The sequence below is a fragment of the Mus pahari genome, chromosome 2, assembly GCF_900095145.1.
Source record: "Mus pahari chromosome 2, PAHARI_EIJ_v1.1, whole genome shotgun sequence".
NCBI classification, from domain to species: domain Eukaryota; kingdom Metazoa; phylum Chordata; class Mammalia; order Rodentia; family Muridae; genus Mus; species Mus pahari.
In genome coordinates, this window is record NC_034591.1 from 155,363,640 (window position 1) to 155,378,483 (window position 14,844).

At 45.8% G+C, this 14,844-nt stretch overlaps 1 protein-coding gene across 18 annotated transcripts in view; it reads left to right on the plus strand.

Moving 5' to 3' along the window:
* Plekha5 (pleckstrin homology domain containing A5) overlaps window positions 1-14,844 on the plus strand; it is a 173,354-nt gene that overhangs the window by 155,845 nt on the left and 2,665 nt on the right. For 7 of the 18 annotated variants that reach the window (XM_029535227.1, XM_029535230.1, XM_029535228.1 and 4 more), the window contains 9 exons: window positions 1,270-1,316; window positions 2,204-2,392; window positions 4,213-4,333; window positions 6,046-6,161; window positions 7,344-7,553; window positions 10,233-10,385; window positions 10,703-10,827; window positions 12,164-12,300; window positions 14,149-14,235. In XM_029535227.1, the coding sequence (XP_029391087.1) occupies window positions 1,270-1,316; window positions 2,204-2,392; window positions 4,213-4,333; window positions 6,046-6,161; window positions 7,344-7,553; window positions 10,233-10,385; window positions 10,703-10,827; window positions 12,164-12,300; window positions 14,149-14,235 (1,185 nt within the window). Of the gene's footprint in view, window positions 1-1,269; window positions 1,317-2,203; window positions 2,393-4,212; window positions 4,334-6,045; window positions 6,162-7,343; window positions 7,554-10,232; window positions 10,386-10,702; window positions 10,828-12,163; window positions 12,301-14,148; window positions 14,252-14,844 lie in introns of those variants that run through there. The other 11 variants (XM_029535232.1, XM_029535237.1, XM_029535238.1 and 8 more) reach the window with 6 other exon arrangements.

Genomic DNA, 14,844 nt, shown 5'->3' on the forward strand with positions numbered 1-14,844 from the left:
AAAAAAAAAAAAACAAGAAAAGAAGCTGAAGGCTTCGCCACATGTGACAGCTAACACCACAGTCCTAGCACTAGGAAGGCTGAGGCCAGGGGGACTGCCTGCGCCTGAGGCCAGCCTCAGTGAGTGGCTGGAAGATTAACTCCATAGCAGAGGCCTTCTGGAAGCAGGCAATGGGTAGGGACAGAGCAGAGAAGACTTCGTCTAAAATAAGTAGGACCGGGCTGGCCTGGTGGGACAGCTCAGTGGGTAAGGACACTGGCTGCAATACTGGAGACCTGGGTTTGGTCCCTGAGCCCCACAAGGTGGAGGGACAGAGCCCACTTGTACAAGCTGTCCTCTGCCTTCCTCATGAGCACTTGGCACGTGTGCATGCACATGCTCATAAAATAAAAACATCGAATTTAAATTTTTTAATTTATTTATTTATTTATTGAATATAAGTAAACTGTAGCTGTCTTAATACGCACCAGAAGAGGGCATCTAATCTCATTACAGATGTTGTGAGCCACCATGTGGTTACTGGGATTTGAACTCAGGACCTCTGGAAGTGGTCCTGAGTGGTCAGTGCTCTTTGTTGTTGTTGTTTTGTTTTGTTTTTTGTTTTTTTTTTTAATTCAGTTGTATTCTTGTTCTTTTTAAAGATTTATTTATTTATTATATGTAAGTACACTGTAGCTGTCTTTAGACACAACAGAAGAGAGGGCATCAGATCTCATTATGGATGGTTGTGAACCACCATGTGGTTGCTGGGATTTGAACTCAGGACCTTTGGAAGAGCAGTCAGTGCTCTTAACCGCTGAGCCATCTCTCCAGCCCCCTTTTTTTGGTTTTTTGAGACGGGTTTCTCTGTGTAGCCTTGATTGTCCTCGAACTCACTCTGTAGACCAGGCTGGCCTCGAACTCAGAAATCCACCTGCCTCTGCCTCCCGAGTGCTGGGATTAAAGGCATGTGCCACCACGCCCGGCCAGTCAGTGCTCTTAACCTCTGAGCCATCTCTCCAGCCCAGAGTTTAAATCCTTAAGTAAATTAAGCTAACTGAAATCATGTTTTCTGTGGATTTAGAAAGTTGTTCTTGTTGATCTGTGGGGCACACGTCTTCAATCTCAGCACTCAGGAGGCAGAGGCAGGGGGATCTCTGTGAGTTCCAGGACAGCAGGGCAGTTACACAGAGAAAAACCCTTTCTTGAAGAAGAAAACAACCAAAAAAAGAAAAGAAGAAAGGAAAGTGTTCTTACATAAGTAGTGATGTTTTCTCATTTTCCCAGTAGGTCTGGCAGGATCAAAGCCTTTCTCATCAGTTAAGTACAAAAATGAGGTAAGTTGGGCTTGTTTTTTTTAGCTAACTTGAGATATTAACAAGTGAAATAAAAGTAGTTTCATCTTCTCTATTCCTGAAAGAAACAGCTCCAGCCTGCCTGGGGTGGTGCGCGCCTGTAACCCAGCGCTTGGGAGGTTGAGGCAGGAGGAAGCACATTTGCCTGGGCTTCATAGCAAGACTGACTCAGGAGGACGAAATGTTTCTTAAATAAATATATCTAGGTCATTTTAATCTTAAAAATGTGACTTAGTAATCTGGTGTCTTAACGACTTCTAACATGATTTTTCTTCCTTAAATGTAAAACTTAGTCACTACTTTTTAAAATCTGTTAAAACCTAAACATCATTGTACATTTTGCTTGTAATTTAAATATTTATCATGGCTTCTAATGTTTGATAAAATTTGTAGGATGGTTGCTAGATAAAGGCTTGGTTGTGCATGCCATAGAGAAATTATAACAACAAAGAGATACTGTCAACCTAACTGAAGAAAATCTCTGCCCTTGAGTTTTGCTTAAAGGCCAAAAAAGAAATTATTTTCTTTTTCCTCTCAAAGGCGTCAAAAATACATAATAGGAATTTTTCATCATTATTATTTTTTTGCCAGCCCTTTTTTCTTGCACTGGTTTTGCAGTGAAGTGCAGTCTGTCCGGGTGGGCGAAGCTGCCCGTACCAGTAGGCGGAAGCAGACGCGGCACGGCATTTAAAGCCCCATGTTGACTAGCACGCTAAATTGCTTTGCTTTTTCATTGTAAGACCCTTGGCTTGGCAGTGTCCCTTTAATCATATTAAAGTGACTTTAAGTTAATATAGCAATGAAAACAGTTTAGAAATGCTTAATCCAATCTGCTTGTCTAAATAAGGTGACTATTCTACAATCTTTAGGAAGAGGAAGTAGCCCCACCTCGGCCTCCACTTCCTCGGTCTTATGACTTTACAGAGCAGCCTCCCATAATCCCCCCTCTGCCCAGTGATAGCAGCTCCTTGCTCTGTTATAGCAGGGGCCCCGTGCATCTGCCTGAAGAAAAGAAGATTCATCAAGTTCAAGGATATCCAAGAAATGGATCTCACTGTGTAAGTGGCTGGAGTAGCCACAGAATGATCATGTATACCTGCTCATTTTTAAAATTAATTTATTTCATACTCTAGCTTAATTTTGTTATAACTCCATTTTTAACTGTGCTTTTTTTGTTTGCATATAACATTACCCTTTGTTTTTCCAATTTATATTTTATCATTCTCATTTTTTAATGTTCTCATAATTTTAATATTTCATTTTGCACATTTTGCTGAAGCTGTATTTTAAATTTGCTATTTCATAGTTTTAGACACAGGATATTTGGATCAGAAAATAAGGAAAAAGCAAAATAGATGGGAGCTGGGCAGTTTAGGAAACCATGCAAGGATGCAGGCACTGGCGGGAGCAGTGCTCCCTGTGATTGGAAATGAGGCTTCAACGAGAAAGGAAGATGGTTGTTAGAAGCAAGTAGGAGATTGAGGGACGTGGGATTAGCAGATGCATTGTGAGGTCAAGGCTAGCCTGAGCTGTAAAGCAAGTCCTTGTTTCCAAGAGAAAACAGAACTTGGATAGTGGTGAGGACATTGTATTCTCTGACAGGAATTTAGTTTGGGATAAGCCTTGCTCACCCAGACTATCGTCTAGATGAAAGGTATTGGATTCTATGACTGTTTTTAAACCTTAGTTTAACCATGATAAAAATGTGATTTGGGGCCAGGTCTGATGGCACTCATCCGCCATCCCAGCACTCGGAGAGGCCTGTGCAGGATAGCCATGACTCCAGAGCAACTGAGGCTGAGTAGCCTCAAGCAGGGTCAGGGGGAGACTATCCCTGGGAGGTCAAAGGGCCAAGAGGTCAAGGCAAGCCTGGGTTGTATGAGACCTGCCTCCAAAGGGATAGCTTTGGGTAATAAAGTGCATGCAAGGAGCTAGAGACCTGGCTTGGGACTCAGATTCGGTTTCTGTTTCTTTGCAATGCATAACCGTCTGTTACGGCAGTTTCAGGGACCAACACCCTTTCATAGCCTCTGTGGGTACCAGGCACACCTGTGGGGTGCACTTATAAACAGACAAGCCAAACTCTAATATACATAAAATAAATCTCTAGAGTGCGTACAAGGCCTTTGGATACCTACACACAGAAAAAAAGTATGTTGTCCCTAGGAATATTCTTAATTTTACAATAGTAAATTTTACTAATTAAAAATCTCCAGCCGGGCGTGGTGGCGCACGCCTTTAATCCCAGCACTCAGTAGGCAGAGGCAGGCGAATTTCTGAGTTCGAGGCCAGCCTGGTCTACAGAGTGAGTTCCAGGACAGCCAGGATTACACAGAAAAACCCTGTCTCGAAAAACCAAAAAATAAAAAATAAAAAATAAAAAATCTCCCAGCCGGGCGTGGTGGCACACGCCTTTAATCCCAGCACTTGGGAGGCAGAGGCAGGCGGATTTCTGAGTTTGAGGCCAGCCTAATCTTCAAAGTGAGTTCCAGGACAGCCAGGGCTACACAGAGAAACCCAGTCTCGAAAACCAAATAGATAGATAGATAGATAGATAGATAGATAGATAGATAGATAGATAGATAGATAGATAGATAGATGGGAAAAGTGAAATCTCCCTAAAGAAGAAGAAAAAAAAACTTTGAACTATTCTTTCTACTCCGTTATCACATACATAACATGTATTGTGTTATGTCAGAAGTAGCCAGCTGGGGCTTTCAATTTGCCTCTTTAAAAGCAAACATTTTTCAGTTGAGCCCAAGACCTTTCAGGTGCTGGACAAGACTTCTATCTAGCACTGAGCCACCTACCTAGTGGAGGTACAGTGTACAGTGAATGTACAGCTTTTGTTGTTGCAATCACATGTCTTCCATTCAAGGGTCCAGATTATAGACTCTACAAGAGTGAGCCAGAGTTAACCACAGTGGCAGAAGTTGATGAATCTAATGGAGAAGAAAAGTCAGAGCCAGTTTCTGAGACAGAAGCTCCAGTTGTTAAAGGTCAGCATTTACAATATTTTACCTCTTTTAGGTCTTTGTTTTCAGATATCTTAATATATATTTTCAACCAGTATGTACCTAAATCTGTCATCTCTTATTTGAAATCTTTGAGATCTCTTTGAGTTTCCCAGTTAAAAAATGTTTTGAGCTGGGTAGTGGTGGTGCATGCCTTTAATCCCAGCACCTTGGGAGGCAGAGGCAGGCAGATTTCTGAGTTCAAGGCCAGCCTGGTCTGCAGAGTAAGTTCCAGAACAACCAGGGCTACACAGAGAAACCCTGTCTCGAAAAACCAAAAAAAAAAAAATGTTTTGAGCTTTGAGCTATATATGGTGGTGCATACCTTTAATCCCAGCACTTAGGAGGCAGAAGTAGGTGAGTGACTCTGTGACTTCAAGGACAGCCAGAGCTATATGAGACCTTGTCTCACAAAAAAAAAAGGGGGGGGGAGAACCTGGAGAGATCACTCAGTGGTTAAGAGCACCAACTGCTCTTCCAAGGGTCCTGAGTTCAAATCCCAGCAACCACATGGTGGCTCACAACCATCCATAATGAGATCTGACGCCCTCTTCTGGTGCATCTGAGACAGCTACAGTGTACTTAGATATAATAATAAAAAAAATCTTTAAAAAATATATAAGAAAAAAGAAGGAGAAGAAAGAAATACTTTGAAACATGTTGACACAAACCTACAAGAGGATTGCTATGAGTTTGTGACCAACTAGGGCTGTGTAGCAAGACTTTGTCTCAAAAATAAAGAGGCCAGAGAGTTTGCTCAGCAGTTAAAAACACTTGTGAAGGACCTAGGTTCAAGTCTCACAGCCATCTGTAACTCTAGTTCCAGGGGTCTCAAACTCTCTTCTGACCTCTGATGGCACCAGGCACACACATGGAGTACCTACATACGTACGTATGTACATACATACATACATACATACATACATACACACGCACATAAAATTAACAATTTTAAAAACGTGTGGCTTTTGTTTTGTTTTCTGAGACAGGGTTTCTCTGTGCAGCCATGGCTGTTCTGGAACTCTGGCCTTGAACTCAGAGTTCTACCTGCCTCTGCCTCTTAAGTGCTGGGATTAAAGGCATGCACCCAGTTGCCCAGCTAAAAGATATGTTTTTAAAGAAATGGAAATTAAAAGAACCAGAAAAGTTTGGGCAAAAGAGTCACCATAAGGAATGGTGTGGTGGCCCAGTGATTGGGAGTGCTGGCTTTTCTTCCGGGGACCCAGGTTCAGCACCCAGAACCTACATCCACACACAGAGTTACAAATGCAATGAACTGATCTTTTGAGATTTTTAATGTGTGTGAGTTTTTTGTTTGTTTGTTTTGTTTTGTTTTTTTTAAATCTATGCCTCATGTATATGTACCCTCAGGTCAGGAGAGGGAGGGAGACCCTTAGAGCTGGAGGTGCAGATGCCTGTGAGTGCCTGACATGGGTACTGACAATAGGACCCCAAGCCTCTGTAACAGCAGGAGACACTCTTAACTGCTGAGCCTTCTCTCCCATCCCAGTCCCACCAGACCGTGGGCCTGGGAGCCTGTGTGTCAAGTGGCAGGAGAACACTCACTGTTCGTGGGTTAGGTTAGTCCCAACTCACTAGAAATCCGTAGTCAGCCAGGGCCTCCAGGGTAGCGCTCATGGGGACACTGTGCCAGGTCACAAGTGCTCTGTGGAACTTAACACTGCTTTAACTTTCAGGTTCCCATTTTCCAGTCGGAGTTCCTCTGAGAACAAAGTCACCCACACCCGAGTCCTCCACGATAGCTTCCTATGTGACCCTGAGGAAGACTAAGAAGATGGTGGAGCTAAGAACGGTATAGATCTCCTCACTGCTGCCCACAGCTGGCTTGCTGTTGTAGAGTTGGATTAGGAACATCGTCTTCTTTCTGGTTTCGTTTTGTTAGGATAGCCAAGCACAGTATCTTTTGGTCAACCCTAGCCTGAGCCTTAGCCCACAGTCGGCCTGCACAGTGATACTGTGTCTTTTTAACGGGAAAGACAATTAGATAGTCCAAGGCATGTTGGCACATGCTCGTGATCCTAACTTCTCAGGAGACGGCAGTGTACCCTGAGTTTGAGGACAGCCTGGACTACAAAAGACCCTGGCTCAAAATTTACCCCCCAAAATGAATACAATTGTAAGATAAAACTAACAGCTATGTATCACTGTTAATGTAGTGGTCGTAGTTCTAAAGTAGTGTTATTAAGAGAGAGAGGCTGGCTTTCCGTGGTGCTGGGGATGCAGGTCCTCATGCATGACAACAGGCACTTTACTAAGCCAGCTCTCCAGTCGCAGCACTGTCTTTTTAAAGCAGCATTCGAGTTTAATAGGATAGTTTTATTTTGGTTTGGTTTGGGTTTTGAGACAGTTTCTCTGTGTAGCCTTGGCTATCTTGGAAGTCTATAGACCAGACTGGACTTGAACTCACAAAGATCTGCCTGGCTATGCTCCCAAGTGATGGGACTAAAGGGGTCTGCCGACACCACCCAGCTACAGCAAGGTTTGATGGTATTATTTAATGTAGCTTTAGAGCCCATGGGTCAAGAGAAAGAGAAGCATTCAGAAAGAAAGAACACAGGCATACATAGGCTTCTCTTACCTGCCCTTTGGCCATCTCAGCCCTCAGTCACCCTTATGGTTGGCTGAGTGGATTTCTGTAGTATTGCAGCTGGAGATCAGGAGGCCAGCACTCTGCCACAGGCTGGTGCTTCTGATGTTTCCTATCGGTGTTGAAGACAAAAATTTATTAATTTACCTTATAACACTTTCTAGTCATGATATTTTTAGAAATATTTATTTGTTTTTGAGACAATAATCTCATGCACTCCAGCCTTGCTTTGAACTCTGTATAGCTGAAGATGTTCTTGATCCTCCTCCTCCTGGGTTATTTGGTGCCTAGAATCCAACTCGGGCCCTAGTGCATGCTAGGCACGCACTTCACCAAGTGAGGGACTGTGTGCGCCTGTGTGTTCACAGACTTAATTTTAATTTTAAGGAAAGACCAAGAAGTGCCGTGGAGCAGCTGTGTTTGGCTGAGAGCGCTCGGCCTCGGATGACTGTGGAAGAGCAGCTAGAGCGGATCAGGAGGCACCAGCAGGCCTGCCTGAGGGAGAAGAGGAAGGGGCTGAGTGTCCTCGGTGCTTCCGATCCGTCTCCCTCACAAAGCCCTTCAGAAGTGAGGGACAGTCCTTTCAGGCTTACTCAGGTACCCTGACTTAACTGTGATGTCCTTGCTCTTCACTGCTGTAGGTACATCTTTTCTCCTTGCTTGTTAAGAAAACTGGCTTATTTAATATGGTGCAGAGAGGCAGCCAGAGTAGTAACAGAAGGGCCACTAGCCATAGACATTGTCACAGGCTAATTAATACTCTCTCTCAGAATTATAGCCCAGCCCTTAATACAGCCTCACTGAGGTGTTAGGGACCTCCCTCCGTGAACCCTCCTATAGCACAAACAGGCCTTGTGTAGCATTCTCCTGCCGTGTCCCCATGCAACTGAGGTCACAGACATGCGTCACAGACCAGGCTAAGGTTGTAGGCAGGGCTGATGTATTTCTTTATTTCGTGCATGCGTGTGGGTGTGTACTCCACAGCACCCATGTGGAGAGGACAACCCGTAGGAACTGGTTCTCCCCGCAGCTGTCCAGGGATGGAGCTCAGGTTGTCAGGCTTGGCAGTAAGCAGCACCCTTACCCACGGAGCCGTCTCTGACCAGTTTCTCTTTCATCCTGGCTGTTGGCAACAAGTCCAGGCTGGCTGGCCGTTCTCCTCCCTTTACCCCAAGTAGTGGGGTTGCAGGCATAAGCCGCCACACCCAGCCTCTTTATGTTTTACTTTATTTTTGGTCGGGGTGGGAGGGATGACACAAGTCTCTCCGCATCCACACAGGGCTGAAGAGAGCCTGGAGCTCCTGATCTCTTGCCTCCACTTCAAAGTGACAGCATCCCTTCTTCTCTCCCTCCCTCCCTCCCTTCCCCTTTTCTTTTTTTGTTCTATTTTGTTTTTTTCTTTTGGCTTTTCAGGACCAGGTTTCTCTGAATAGCCCTGGCTATCCTGGACTTAATTTGTAGACCAGGCTGGCCTCGAACTTACAGTATCCTCTTGCTTCTGCCTTCCAGATGCTGGGGTTAAAGGTGTGCACCACTGTGCCCTACCCCATCCCCCCCCAGAAAAGTTTATTTTAAGACAGAATCTCACTGATTGTCCATGCGGCCTTGAACTGATCTTGTAGCCAGGCAGTCCTGAATTAGCCTGCAGAGGGCCTGGGCCCCAAAGAGGCCCCATCATGACTGCCTCGACTGAGTTACACAGACATAGACTTACATGTTTGGTAGATTTTAAAAGGTCTACTATAGAGACAGCTGCTTCGTATGATTTGATTATTATAATAGTAAGCTATGGTGGCTTATTAAAATGAAAATAACCCTGTGCTCAAGAGAGGAGAGCCAATACAACTGTTCGATGCCCTTGTACCACCCTCAGCTTAACCATCTCCACTGTAAGCCCGTGATACCACATGGCCTGTTTATACAGGGAGACATGTAAGAGCTCTCAACAAATGTGACCTGTCATGCAGGACGAGCCCTGTCCTTGTTTACTTGTTACTGTGATGAACACCAGACCTGAGAGCGACTTAGGGGAGAACAGGGATGGTTGTCTTGCAGGTCTGTCATCAAGGGGAGCCAAGGGGACCTGTTGCCTAGAGATGGCACGACCCACAGTAGGCTTAGCAAAGTAGAGAATAATCCACAGGGCAGTCTGACGGGCAGTCCCCATGTGAGACGCTGCCAGGAAGTTCTCCAGTAGGCCGAGTCAACTCTGTTAGCTTGGCATTAACTTGGGAGGCGTATGCTATGGGGTGGTTACCTGGCATGTGCAAGGTCCTGTGTCAAATTCTCAGCACTACCCAATTGTCTGTCTTACCTTGTGCATGACTTAACGTGACTTTGCATGCGGAGAAAGATGTCTCTCAGTCTGCCGCCCTGTTCTCCTTAGCCTCGGCAGCCATTTCTTCCACTTATTCACTGCGCACACCCCCGAGAGGTACCGTGGACCATAAATGCATCAGCTGCAAGTGCTCCCTGCCCTGGCCCACCTCTCCTTCCATCCAAGAAGAGCAGACCTTGCTCGTGGGCATTAGACTCTGACTGTTGAACTATGGCATATTTTACAAATTGCAGAATGGGTGATTTTAAAAGAGAGGGAAGGAGAAAAGTATATATTCCCTTCATTTATCTGTTTCTTATAGAAATCTTCCCTGTAAGTAAAAGTCTGGTTTTGTTTTCCACATTAATGTCAACTGTCTGTAAAACTATACACACATGTGCACAGTGCCCGGGTAAGGATGCTTAGGAGGCAGAGGTGAAGCTGGGTGCGGCAGCTCAAGCATGTAACCCCAGCATCGGGGCCTGGGCTGCCTATGAGACACTGTCTGAACCAGGAGTACTGTAGAAACGGCTCGGGGGTTAAGAGTGGAGGCTGCTCTTCAAGAGGACCCAGGTTCTGTTCCCAGCACCCACATGGCAGTTAAGCTCCAGGAGAGCTGACTGTTCTGGCTCCACAAGTACCCATATACACAGACATCCATACTTACACACATAGCCAAACCAAAGTGCTGGAAGGCCAGGCAGCAGTAGTACAGACCTAGAACCATTACATTCAAGAGCTGTGGGCAGAGAATTACAATTTCCATACCAACCTGGGCTACATTACAAGACCCATCTGTAATCCTACCACCTCATAAAGCCAGGAAAGAGGCTCACTACAGATTCATGACCAGTGAGCTACCTAGTGAGTTCTGGGCCAGTCTGGAATGATACCCTGACTCGAAACAATAACACAAAATGTAAGTACATAAATGAAAATGCGATCTGTGTTTTGAGCAGACTCTAAGGAGGGATGATAACGTTAAGGAGCTAGACACCATCCACAGAGAAAATGATGGAAAGCCAGATTATGAGACGCCAGCAGCAGAATCTGCTCACCTAGAAGAAGCTGAACCCCAAAATGCAGATGTTGGCAGAAAGGTAAAAGTTCAGGTAAGGAAGGGTGGGGGGGGCTGGGAAGATGAGATTGAGGGAATTAAGGTGTGCTTTTAGTCAGAGAGCTCTAAGACTCAATGATAGATGTGTTTGCCAAATAAAAATACCACCCAATAGCTATGTCTGTAATGTGCATTAGCTCTTGTTTAAATGGCCTTTTGCATTTTAGTAGTAAACAATATTAATTTTTAATATACTTAAACCTAGATTTATCTACAAGTATTTGGGGGTATAATCTTTAATGTGATCATTTCTGGTTTACTAATATTAAATATACTAAGAATATATTGAAAAGTACTTTTTCTTATTTGTAGCTAAAAAGATCTGAAAGTATTTTTTATGAAATGCTTTACACACCTGAACCAAATGGAATGGCTTCTGAGGAAGTGACGGAGAAGGAAAGACAGAAAGAGCAGATGCACGCAGATGGGTCATGCAGGTAAGAGCCGCAGGAAACTGGGTCAGAGCTCCAGAAGGCTGAGGCTCCTTTATTTACTTTTACGTGTATATTTTGCCTGCATGCATAAATGTACAGCATATATGTGCAGTGCCTGCTGAAGCCAGAACTAGATTTAACACACAATTGTGAGCTGCCGTATGGACAGAACCCATGTGCCCTCCGGTAGCAGCCAGTGCTCTAAACTGCTGAGCCACCCCCTCCAGCCCAGCTGTGTAACTCTTTAAACTTGGTGAGCTATGCTGCGTGCAGTAGGGATCAGGAGAGAGGTAGCAGGTCTGAGTTTGAAGCCAGATGGACTCTAGAGAAAGTTCCAGGATAGCCAGCGCTGCATAGAGAGACCTTGTCTCAGAAAACCAAACAAACAAAGCAAGTGTTTGAGTCAGAAATGGAATGAGTTCAGTGCTTGCTGTACAGACATGAGATAATGAGGCAAGGTCCCTGGTGTGCACATACAAGCTACAACAGCAGAGCACACCTGCACCTGACACTGGGAAACTGCGAGACAGGTGCAGCTCAGGAGCTCTTGGACCAGCCAGTGTCACCAAATCCACGAAGACCCTGACTAGGGACTGGAGATAGAGCTCAGCAGTTAAGAGCACCAGGCTGCTCTTATGGGTTAGGTTCCCAATATGCACATGGCATCTCACCGCTCCACTAACTCCACTTCCAGAGAATCTGATGCGCTCTTCTGGCCACTGAGGGTTCTGTGCATGCATATGGTACGCAGGCATACAAGCAGACAAAACACCCGTATACATAAAATGAAAAGATGTTGGTTTAGGGAGTCGGGGGTTCAGGTGAGGTTTAGCTGAAACAAGTGGGGGGCGCTGAGGAGGCAGCTCTCATACATCATTTGCTCCAGTCTTTCTGGTCTGCATTTTATAAAAAAGAAAATAACATTATTTATGAGAAGAATATTAAGTTATTAAATAGGTAGCATCTTTTCTGTATGAGAGGGTGTGTGCGCGTATGTGTGTGCGTGCGTGCGTACGTGTGTGCATGTGAGCTAAGGGTCCCATGTAGGCCAGGTTGGCTGAGCACTCCCTGTGAAGTCAGGATAACTTTGAACTTGTGATCATCCTGCCTCTGGCTTCGGTCCAGGGATTGCAGGAGTGGACCACACAGCAAGCTTCTGTGTAGTATGATTCTCCATTAGAAAATTAAAAGGAGGCCAAGTATGGTGGGCCACAGGCGTGGCCTCATTTGGAAAGCTGAGTCACAGCAGCCAAGGCCGTGTAACTAGACCCCAGATCAGTAGTTTGAAGAGGCTGGATGGCGTCCCGCAAGTTTTAACATGCCAGTCTGTCCCCATCAGTCCTCAGGAAGAGGCGGCCATGACAAACCATCAGACCGAAGGCCCCCCTGAAGAAGCAGAGAGTCTTCATGAAGAGGAAGAAACTCCTGCTTCCTGTGAGCCAGCTCCTGAGAGTCCCAGGGAGAGTCAAACCACAGGTGCGTGCATGCTTCAAGCTGACTACTCCCCTTAGTGGGTGCTAAGGGGGGCTCTTGCTTTTGCTTCCACAAGGAAAGTCTACCAAGGGACTCACTTCCATGTGGAGTCTCTGCCTTTGTTCCTGAGCCTCAGGTGTGTCCCTAGACTATAGAAGAAGCAGCTATCCCCGCTCCAACGCCATGGCCTGGAGCTCAGAGAATTCGTTTTCATTTTTTTTTTTTAAGATGTATTTATTATTATATCTAAGTACACTGTAGCTGTCCTCAGATGTACCAGAAGAGGGCATCAGATCCCATTACAGATGGCTGTGAGCCACCATGTGGTTGCTGGGATTTGAACTCAGGACCTTCGGAAGAGCAGTTGGTGCTCTTAACCACTGAGCCACCTCTTCAGCCCTCATTTTATTTTTCAGCCATGACACAGTGAGGGTTTCTCTAGAGGAGCCAAGCATGGTGACTCTTGCATACTGTACTCAAGGTGGCTGAGGCGGTTGAAGCCCATCCTGTGCTGACAGAGTATGACCTTGTCTCGGAAGTCATTAGGGCTAGAGAGATGGCTCGGTGCTTAAGTTGCATACTGCTTTTATAGTTTGTTTCCTCATGCACTGCCTTGAGCGCCTGAGATAACTTGTACCCTCCTCCACTCAGACAGACAGTTGTTATTGTTGCTGAGAGAGGCTTTCTCTGTGTAACAGCTCCGGCTGTCCTGGAAACCACCGGCGCACACCTGCACACATGCGTTTGTTGTTAGTTTTGAGACAGGGTTTCTCTAGGTAACAGCCCTGGCTGCCCTAGAACTTGCTTTGTAGACCAGGCTGGCCTCAAACTCACCAAGTTCCTCCTGCCTCTGCCTTGAGAGTGCTGGAATTAAAAGGTGTGTGCCACCATGCCCTGCTACATAATTTAAAACAAGATCTTTTTTTAAATAATTTCTTCCTACATGGAAATCCTACAGGCCAGGATCCTTAGAAAGTGCACCTGATATTTTGGCAGCTGTGGAATTGTGTTTACTCTGGCTGGTACCCCAGTGCACACTGAGATCTCGGGATGGGAGTCCCATGATGCCCACGGCACATTAGCGAGCAGGTGTTTGTGCTGGTCTGTCTGTCTCTCATGGGTGGTGGTGTATGAAGGTGGGGTGGACCTTGGCCTTCTGATTCTGTTCTTCACTCCTCCCCCTGCCTCCCAGCACCGGGACCGAAGTGTGTGCCGCCACAACCAACCTCTTACTCATTTGCCTCCTGTATTCTGTAAGCAAAACCCATTTCAGTCCTCTAAACTCAATGTCACGCTGGCCTGATACCAAAGAGTAGCTCAGGGATTCCCGCTCTGGAACCATTCGAGCCACTCTGGGTCAGCGTGCTTCCGTGCTAAGCCTGTAACTGACACCTCCTTGGTGTGAACGAGAAAAGATACAACAGCACTTTCTGGCAAATACCTGGGAACTGACTTTAAAGCAAGAAAAGGAAGGCTAGGCCAGACGGTGCAAATGGATGGTCAGAAGCCCCTTTTAACTGCTCTTTTTTTTCTTTTTTCCTTTTTTCCATTTTGGGTTTTTTCGAGACAAGGTTTCTCTTGGTGGTCCTGGAATTGACTTTGTAGACCAGGCTGGCCCCAAACTCAAGAGACCTTCCTCTGCCTCCCTCCCTGGTGCTAGAATTAGGCCTGTGCCACCATGCCCAGCATTAGTTGGATTTGTAAGATGTCTTCTGACCTCTACAAACATGCACACACTTGTGCACACACACACAATTAATAACAATCTTTGTTCTAAACGACATTGATGTATGTGTATGTATGTGTGCGTGTGTGTATATACTTATCTTCTGTTTTCTTGGTGTGTTTTAGTGAGAAGTCTGTCCCCGTCTCCTGACTCCTCCACGGCAGCAGATCCACCCACTCCTCCACAGCTCAGGGAAGGATCGCATTTCATGTGTGTGTAGTCGCAGAAGTATGTCTTCTCTTCTCTTTGGTACTTGGTGTTAGGAGTATGTCACTTGGATTCTAGCCATCTGTTGGAACAGCAGTACAAGCGAATTAACCGTGGACTGTGTCCCACCAGAGCACCTGGCCATGCATGCGAAGTCCAGGCTGTAGTTCAGGTTTCTCGCATTGCCCTTGCAGGGAGTGGGTCTCTGGCGGGATTTTCTCTCAGTCTCTCAGCATCATTCACAAGTGCGGCAGAATCTGCAGTGAGTGGCCTGTGCCAGCCCTCCTGGCAGCACTGCAGCTGTGCCCTGGAGACATCGTGCCCACACTCAGACTGAGGCAGCAGGGGCTGCCCTTTGGACACAGCCATGTTTATGATGCAGTCTGGGGCGGAGCCTTGACATCTCGAAACCGGGGCTGGAGCCAGGATAGAGCAAGCTGAGGGTGACTTCCTGCGTTGTTGCTTCTTTTGGGCTTTTTTTTTTTTTTTTTTTTTTTTTTTTTTTTTGAGACAGGGTTTCCAATGTGTGTGCTGTGTATCTAATGTGTATGTGATGGATATGCCGCATGAGTGTGCCATGACAAGTGTGTGAAGGCAAAGGACAGCTTTGTGGA